Here is an 8,741-nt window from a genome sequence, read left to right as displayed (position 1 = left end):
TGGGTGCTTAGTACACGGTTATTAATACTGTTAGTGGATAAAGCACTTAACACATTTTCCCACTAACAATAATATGTTGGCACTCCCACTTCAGTTGTCTTTAGGCCTGACCTTTGCTGTCTGAACCAGTTTCCTCATTTAAAAAATAGGAATGTTGCCCACTTGAGGGTTAAGTTTTAACAGAACCAGGGAAGCACCACATAAGCTGCTCTAATTCCTTGTGCTACAGCTAAGGAGATAAAGCTGTAGAATTCTAGGTGACCAAGTTTCTAGAGCATCCTTTTTTTTTTTTTTTTTTTTAAGATTTTATTTATATATTCATGAGAGGCACAGGGAGAAGCAGAGACAGAGGGAGAAGCAGGCTCCCTGCTGGGACCTGAGGTAGGACTCCATCCCAGGACCCCAGGATCACGACCTGAGTGAGCCAAAGGCAGATGCTCAACCACTGCCCCTCTGGAGCATCCTCTTATTTGGACGCGTGGAATCCAGCTGAAGGGCTGTGGATGTCGCTCAAGGATGCTTTACTTCAAACATAGTATTTTGAAGTTAATACTCTGTTCTTCTTGGGCTAACTTTGGGTTGACTATCCCTTTGGGGGGGCAGAGGGCCCTGCAGACTTTGTGGGTAAATTTGGGGGACAGCTTAGTCACTGACCAGTATTCTTGATCGAGAACGAGGTGTGTGGAAGAGCAGAAATGAACAGCTGTTAGGCCGGGGTGGACGGGAACCCAGCGCCCCCACCAGCCTCGCCGAGTAGGGGCGGGAGCAGGAGGAAGGGAGGAAGGTCGTGTCTGTCGCAATCCTCCCAATTCCCGCCCCGAGGGTGGTCCTCCCCGCGGAGGGCGGGCGCCGGAAGTGACGCAGGGCCCGAGTCTGGCTGCAGGAGGAGCTCGGGCCCGCGTGCACGGCGCTGCCCGGCGGCCGGGCCCTCCGGCTCCCCCGGCTGCCGGAGTCCTGGGCGCCGCCCGCCGGACCTCCCTCCCGAGCACGGCCATGTCGGGCAACGGCACCGCGGCCGCCGCGGCGGTGAGTACCGAGCCCGCGACTCTCGCAACTTCGGCGCTCCGGGCTGGCGGCGCAGCGATTGGCTCCCTCTGCCACCCTCGCTCTGCTATTGGTCGGAGCCACTGTCCGTCTTGTCTTTTTTTTTTTTTTTTTCTCTCGAAACGATCTTTAAAGGGCCAGTAGCCGGGTTGCCCTTAGGAAGGACGGGGAAATGAGTGAGAGGGGCGCGGGGGGTCAGGAGCGGAGGGGTAGTCTGCGCCGATCGCCCCGTCCCTGCGGGGATCTGGGTGGGGTTCCGCCGTGCCCCGCAGCCGCCGCTCTAGACTTAACGACCCCGCGCAGGAAAGTTCGTCTCCACGACCCCAGGTGCCCGGGACCCTTTCGCACGAGACAGGGCCGAGGCGGGATTCGGCCACCTTGGGAGGAGGTCCCACTTTGGATCGTGAGAGCACAGCATAACCCCAAGTCCCAACTGCACACAAACATCTTGGAAAGTGTGCCTTTTTTTTCCCCCTTTTAGCGGTCACCCAGGCCTAGCCTCCTCTCAAGGTTCCCAGCCGAGACACACCTTTGGGTTACTCCGGTGGGTGGGGCGCCCTACTCGAGCCTTCCTCACCCCGGTTCGTTGCCGGAGCTCCGGGCTTGTGTCGATGCAAACTACAGCCGGTGGAGGCCACTGCCAGCCCGAGATAAGAAAGAGATGGGGCAGCTGCTTATCTCCCGACCTGCTGGGGAGGAGAGGGATTCTTTGCCATTGCAGACATTCTCGAGCACTGGGCTGGGAGTGGGAAAATCTGGATTCTGGCTCCAGCTCTTTTCCCATTATTAACTGTGTGACTCTGGGCAAGTCCTTTTACTCCTCGGTTGCTTGTGTAACATGGTCCCAGAGATACCCGCACTGACTGATAGGTTGTCATGAAGATTAAAAGCAATAGTTCTAGCATGTACGTGTTCAGTAAATTTATTTTTAAATAATTTATTTATTTATTCACAAGAGACACACAGAGAAGCAGAGACATAGGCAGAGGGAGAAGCAGGCTCCCTGTGGGCAGCCTGCTGCAGGACTTCATCCCAGGAATCCGGGATCACGATCTGAGCTGAAGGCAGATAGATGCTCAACCACTGAGCCAACCAGGTGTCCCGATAAATATTTTTTTAATGGAATAAAATATGCTGTGCAGAATTGATGCAATTAAAGGATTGTTTGGACCTAGCAGTTTCTGGGACCTTAGATCCCTTTCTGTGGGCTCCCAGTGGCCCAGAATTTTTAGTGGCCATGTTTAGCATTTCAGGCCTAGCCTAATTTGTTCCGAGTCCTTAGAGTTTATTTGTGGGAGAACTGATAGCAACACAGTAGATTAGGGTCCAGGAGCAGCCAGCTGTCACGTCCTCCCAACAACAGAGGGCCCAGAAGCTTGCCTGGAAAACAACTCCACAGGATGAAGATCTCAGAATAGGGAAAGTTGACATTACATAAAGTGGTTACTCTCTGATCCAGAAAGAAACAGGACCTCAGATTGAAGAACCCAGTTCTACGTACTTGGCACCGAACACCTTTGTAAGGTACTCTGGCAGGAGGAAGAGGTGTGTCCCTTTGAGTTCCTAGGTTGGTCACTGACGTCCCAATATTTCTGGTTGGAGAGACCAGAGGCAGCACTCCAGGTGCATGGACATCAGGCAGCTTAGCCTTTTATTTTCATAGAACATCAGAAGGAGAAGATACTAGAATCCAAACCTCTTCATTTTATAGAGGAACAAATAGTGATGAGATGATATGCTCAAGGCCATCGAGCCAGGAAGCTGAGCAGGACTCTACGTAAGATCTGTTGACCCCAGTCCTTTATGCATTCCAACCAGATTAGGGGATCCACGGTGTGGCAGCTGTGGGATAGCTGTTGGCATCAAGGTGGCAACGCACCAGTACCTGCTATATTGTGAACACTGAACTTCTCCTCACTGACTCAGCGCACATTGCCTTATGGCCCTAGCTGCCCTGCCCCTGTCTGCTGTAGGACCCACCCTCCCTGTGGCCAGGCTGATGGGCCTTATCTCTTCGCCCACCTGGCTATGCGCAGCAGTCCCACAGCCTTAGCCAGGATGGGCCTCCGGGCTCAGTGTCCGGTTATTACAGCAGCAGCAGCAGCACAGGGTCCTGCTGTCACTTCCCTCAGGTCTCTGTTTCTCGGAATCTGTGAGGACGGCAGAAGGTATTGAGGAAGTAAAGGGACCAGTCTGAGAGGATCGCCTCACACTGAGGCTCGGCCACAGGCCGGGGCCTGGGGTTCTTTTCTTCCAAGACATTGATTCTGGTTTTTGGACAAGGTGTTGGTTGAGGAATACGAGGAACAGAGGGGACTGTGACTTGGGGATTTTTTTTCTGCAGGAAGGAAACGGCCCAAAGATGAGAGTGATTCGTGTGGGTACCCGAAAGAGCCAGGTGAGTATGGTTACCCGGGTGGAGGAAGTTTGGTGGAAGGGTTCTGTGCTCACAGTATTACAGGTTATGGAGCCCAGAGAGTTAGTTCCCAGGATCTCAGGAGGAGAAAATGGGGTGGCTGAGTGTTAATCCCATGAAGGATGGCATATTGCATTCTGTGGAGAGAGAAGCTGGGCAAGTTGTTGGGGTACAGAGGGCTCCCAGGCCACACCCCTCTCCTTCCTAGGTGGGTATTCAAACCCCCCCTCTTAATTCCAGTTCCTTCTGTATATCCCTAATCCTAGAGGGTATGAGCTTAGGACAGTGCCACAGAAGGACAGAACTAATTGGGATTTTTGCCCCCAGCTGGCTCGCATACAGACAGACAGTGTGGTGGCAATGCTGAAAGCCTTGTACCCAGGCCTACAGTTTGAAATTGGTGAGTTTTCTGGACAGGAGTGGAAGCTAATGGGAAGGCCTCCTCCCCTCCCCTGCCCCAGAGGGGCAAACACAGCATTTCTGGCTTTCCCTAGGCCCAAAGCTTTGTCCCATTGCCTCCGAGAATTCTTGGCTGTCCCCAGGTTGGAGGGCCATTTCCTCTGAATATTTCCAGCTCTGACTCCCTGGGCTAGCCTGGCATTTACTATCTTCTGCATTGGGTCTTTTTTATCAATGTGTCTAGTCTTCCTGCTAGATCGTGACATTCTCAGAGGGCAGGAATTGTGGTGTATGTGCCTCTGTATTCACTAGGACTCTTAACACAGTACGAGCTCAGTAGGAGCTCAGGAAATGGGCATCAGTGAGCACGTGATTGGTTCTCTCCTCAGTTGCTATGTCGACCACGGGGGACAAGATTCTTGACACTGCACTCTCTAAGGTAACATGTTCCCCCCACTCCTTTCTCTTCCCTCCTCTTTCCTTCCCCCAAGAGATTCACTCTGAGCCTCTTTTTTGACTGGCAGATTGGAGAAAAGAGCCTGTTTACCAAGGAGCTGGAACACGCGCTGGAGAAGAACGAGTAAGTGAAGGACAGTTCTTGCTCAGTCTCGTGCTAGGATTCCTGTGCATATCAGACCCGATATCGGCTAGACTGTGGGACTTCAGCCTTTGGGTAGGCTAGAGGGAGGCTTATGTGTGGGTTTCTGAGGCCTCAGAAAAAGAGGGTGTCCTGGTTCTGAGCCATCTGGCTGCCCGGAATGCAGGATTGGCTCCCGGAGGGGCACAGAGGAGAGGGTGAGGCGGGGCGGGGCCCTGGCTCAGGGTCCTGAGGTCTCGGACAGGCCTGCTTCCTGATCTGCTCCAAGCACACACTGGAGTGGAGGAGGGCTGGGGGCCTGCTGCCGGGTCCCTTCTCCTTGCCTCCCTCTCCTGTCTCTCTAGAGTCGACCTGGTTGTTCACTCTCTGAAGGACCTGCCCACAGTGCTTCCTCCTGGCTTCACCATCGGAGCCATCTGCAAGTAAGAACCGGGCGGGTTGGGGCCTGGGCAGGGGGAGGCATCACGTTAGCCTTTGCTTTTCCCCTTTGGGCCTCTGCCCTCTGCCTCAAGGGCTGTCTCCTGGCTCTGAGGAGTGTTGGGCATGGCAGAAAACTGAGAACATGCCAGTTAGTTGGTTATTGAGAGAGCCTGGAAGTGACCTGCACTGAGATTTTGTCCTCATTCTGTGACTGTCTGTCTCCAGGCGGGAGAACCCCTATGATGCTGTTGTCTTTCACCCAAAATTTGTTGGGAAAACTCTAGAAACCTTGCCAGAGAAGAGGTGAGTGGTGGGACATGCACAGAAAGTGGAGGGCTGGGAGGAAGAGGAGGAGGGGGATATCTCAGGTTAAATCTCATTTTAAACCCTATCTCTGAGCAGCGTGGTGGGAACCAGCTCCCTGCGGAGAGCAGCTCAGCTGCAGAGAAAGTTCCCGCACCTAGAGTTCAGGAGCATTGTATCCTTTTTGAGGTGGGCGGGGGGATAGCCAAAGAGGAAGGCAGGGTAAGAGGGCCCTGGGAGTCATGAGAGTGAAAGGAGCTTCCAGAGGAAGTGGACAGGGGCCAATGGAATGTCTGTCCTCCACTGCCCACCCTGTTCATCCATCTACCCACCCATCCATCCATAATCCTTTCATATTTTCTTAGCCCCAGGCCAGTGCCTGGCACTAGGGAAAATGGTGAGCGAAACCAATGTTGTCCTTGATTATAGGGCTTTACATTTCAGTTCTGGAGACAAATGGCCATTGATAATACAAAGTGATACTAACCAGTGATTCCTTGGGAAGGGGAAGGTGGAGAGTGTTTCCATCTTTTTTTTTTTTTTTTTTTAAACTCATTTTCTTTTTTTTTTTTTAATTTTTTTTATTTTATTATTTATGATAGTCACAGAGAGAGAGAGAGAGGCAGAGACATAGGCAGAGGGAGAAGCAGGCTCCATGCAGGGAGCCCGATGTGGGACTCGATCCTGGGTCTCCAGGATCACGCCCCGGGCCAAAGGCAGGCGCCAAACCGCTGCGCCACCCAGGGATCCCTGTTTCCATCTTTCATTTCATATCCCACTGTACTTTGATATTCTAAATGTATCGAATGTTTTATGAAACTAATTTTCAAAACAGTACAGTGTTAAGCTCTCCCATGCACAAAGTAGGCAATTCTCTGGACACTTCTAGCTGGAACATCTCTAAGCACAGACTTGAGGGTCAGAGAATGCTTCTCAGAGGTCTTGTAATCTTGGGCAAGTTGGTTAACCTTTCCGTCATTTTCCTCATCTGTAAAATGGAAATAATTATAATACCTACCTCACTGGGTTATGAAAATTAAGCAGGAGTACATAAAGCACTTTTGATCCGTGTCTGGTGTTAGTAATTAAGTAAATGTTAGCTGTTACGGTCAAGTGGACGACCAAAGGGGAGACGTTAGATACAGAAAGACTCAGGCAGGGGGAGCGAGGCACCAGACTGCCCAGTGCTTGGAGTCCTTAGCATCTCTCTGCAGCGGGGAAATCTCAACACCCGGCTCCGGAAGCTGGATGAGCTGCAGGAGTTCAGTGCCATCATCCTGGCTGCGGCTGGTCTGCAGCGCATGGGTTGGCAGCACCGAGTGGGGCAGGTAGGAGCTGTCCCTGTCCCGTCCCCTGTAATCCTCCTGCTTTCCCTGGCTATATTCTTCCTCTGAACACCCTGCCTCTAACCGTAAAAGCTGGAAATGGATTCCAGGCTGGGAAGACTGGGGATCAAAGGCCAGGCTCCCAGTTTTGCCTACCCAGGCTCTCTATGAAAGGGAAGCCCCCCTCACTACTCTTCTGTCTGCTTTTAGGCACCGCCATCTCCTCCCTCTGACTGCCTGTTCTGTTCCCCTGCAGATCCTGCACCCAGAGGAATGCATGTATGCTGTGGGTCAGGTATGTTGGACCAGGGAAGCCATGTGTTGATGTGCCCTTTCTTTTATTCAGCCAAAAAGCTGGTCCCATAACCTTTTGCATCTGCTTCTCCCAGCATAAACATTCTTTCTTTCTTTTTAAGATATTATTTGAGAGAGAGAAGGAGACAGTGCATGAGCACGGGGGGGAGGAGTAGAAAGAGAGGGATGAGCAGGTGCCCTGCTGAGCAGGGAGCCTGATTCAGGGCCAGATCCCAGGACTACACATTCATGACCTGAGCTGCAAAGGTTCCCCCTGGCATAAACATTTCTAGGGAGGGGCAGGCCTTGGGGGGCTTCTGGGCTAAAAGGGACCCTGGGGAGCCCGTGGAAGTGGGCTGGTTCCCATTCTCACCTCCATTGGTTGGGGAAAGATTAGGCCTGATGTCTTAGTCTGTTTTTCCATCAGGGGGCCCTGGGCGTGGAAGTCCGAGCCAAGGACCAGGACATGCTGGACCTGGTGGGCGTGTTGCATGATCCGGAGACTCTGCTTCGCTGCATTGCTGAGCGAGCCTTCCTTAGGCACCTGGTACCGGCCATGTTTCACCTGTGGAGGGGTGGGGACTTGAGTTGGGAGATTTCTCATATTAATGCTCTTTATTCAGTAGTAACTCATTCTTGAGTGTATGGACAGGACCCACTCAGGTCTGGGCCCCTGCCTCTGTGTGTTGTATCTTCAGAGGTCCCTGTGTCTGAGGGACAGAGGGTGTTAAGAGTCTGTGGGTCACAGGGAGAACTTCTCATTGCAGGAGGGAGGCTGCAGTGTGCCAGTGGCAGTGCATACAGCTATGAAGGATGGGCAAGTAAGCAGGGGAAGATGGGTGGGAGGGTAGGCAAGGGAGCACGGTGACATGTGTCCCTGTGCATCTCGCCTTGCCCACAAGAGCCTGGGTTTTCATCTAAGCAGCTCTTTCAGAATATGCCAAGGTAACTGTTTTCTTTGCCAGCTGTACCTGACTGGAGGAGTCTGGAGTCTAGACGGCTCAGATAGCATGCAAGAGACCATGCAGGCCACCATCCACATCACAGCCCAGGTGCCAAAGCTGGAGGGTGAGGGAATGAGGAACAAACCCGCATGTTACCTCTTTGGTGCTCACCCAGTCCCACCTCCTTCCCTCACCTAGCATGAAGATGGCCCCGAGGATGATCCGCAGCTGGTGGGGATAACTGCCCGGAACATTCCACGAGAAGCCCAGCTGGCTGCTGAGAACCTGGGCATCAGCCTGGCCAGTTTGCTGCTGAACAAAGGAGCCAAGAACATACTGGATGTTGCACGGCAGCTTAATGATGCCCACTAACTGCTCTGTGGGGCACCGGTGTCTGGGTGGCTATTGTCCAGTGCCTACCTCCCAGCCCTCAGTGCCCCATCCTCACTGCTGACTGAGGTGATCACCCCAGGGAGTTGAACTGCAAGGTCAGAGACTTGCCTCACCTTGAGGCTGTGAAGAGTGCCTTGCTGCCGCAGTAGGCGGAGGTTTCATCTCTTTAGAGAAAGTTCAAGCCACGGCCTTTGAATGTAACCAACTCAACTAATAAACCAGCTCTGAAGGTGACTTTGTTTTTGGTGGGGTTGCAGGAAAGAGGACACAAAACCTTGTGCTCTCTACTTCCGAGGCTGGGACCTCTGTGCAAAGTTCTCCTGGAACATTCTTTGTTCCTGCCACAGCCGTTCTCATTTCCAACAACAAATGGCCTCCCAGTTAAGTGGGGGAGAAGCCTAGGACTTGTCCCTGCCCAGCTAGCCCGTGTGTATGCCCCACAGGCGGGCCATCGGTCCGAGTCCCCCTGACCCCCACTCCCTCAGTACACCTCCCGCCTACAGAGTCGTGGGTGTTACAGCTCGTACAGAATGACAACAGACACCGCGTTTTTAAAAAAACAATCCTTTAATAAACAAAATTAGTCCATCTGAAACTCCTCAATC

General features: G+C 52.6%; 1 protein-coding gene across 5 annotated transcripts; it reads left to right on the top strand.

The window, feature by feature from the left end:
* The first annotated feature begins 890 nt into the window (after nucleotides 1-890).
* HMBS (hydroxymethylbilane synthase) lies at nucleotides 891-8,370 on the top strand. Of its 5 annotated transcripts, none has more exons than XM_038535949.1 (14): nucleotides 891-1,026; nucleotides 3,389-3,442; nucleotides 3,788-3,860; nucleotides 4,249-4,298; nucleotides 4,384-4,439; nucleotides 4,802-4,879; nucleotides 5,103-5,180; nucleotides 5,280-5,355; nucleotides 6,395-6,508; nucleotides 6,762-6,800; nucleotides 7,227-7,346; nucleotides 7,567-7,620; nucleotides 7,765-7,851; nucleotides 7,942-8,370. In XM_038535949.1, the coding sequence occupies exons 1-14, from the start codon at nucleotides 994-996 to the stop codon at nucleotides 8,113-8,115; spliced, it is 1,086 nt and encodes a 361-aa protein (XP_038391877.1). In that variant the 5' UTR covers nucleotides 891-993; the 3' UTR covers nucleotides 8,116-8,370. The 5 variants fall into 5 exon arrangements, with proteins under 5 accessions (XP_038391877.1, XP_038391878.1, XP_038391880.1 ...); XM_038535950.1 differs by lacking the exon at nucleotides 891-1,026 and adding an exon at nucleotides 1,260-1,371; XM_038535952.1 differs by lacking the exon at nucleotides 891-1,026 and adding an exon at nucleotides 1,275-1,351 and having other exon boundaries at nucleotides 3,393-3,442.
* The last annotated feature ends 371 nt before the right edge of the window (nucleotides 8,371-8,741 follow it).

Source organism: Canis lupus, chromosome 5 (genome assembly GCF_011100685.1).
Source record: "Canis lupus familiaris isolate Mischka breed German Shepherd chromosome 5, alternate assembly UU_Cfam_GSD_1.0, whole genome shotgun sequence".
Lineage (NCBI taxonomy): Eukaryota > Metazoa > Chordata > Mammalia > Carnivora > Canidae > Canis > Canis lupus.
Note: the sequence above shows the minus strand (reverse complement) of the source record. Positions and strands in the feature narration are given on the sequence as shown.

Bases quoted from the DNA above. Each gene is read 5' to 3' on its own strand.
- HMBS (XM_038535949.1), top strand. From the start codon at position 994: ATGTCGGGCAACGGCACCGCGGCCGCCGCGGCG. The intron at 7,621-7,764 runs GTAAGCAGGGGA...TTTCTTTGCCAG, and splicing joins CAGCTATGAAGGATGGGCAA to CTGTACCTGACTGGAGGAGT. The intron at 7,852-7,941 runs GTGCCAAAGCTG...TCCCTCACCTAG, and splicing joins CCATCCACATCACAGCCCAG to CATGAAGATGGCCCCGAGGA.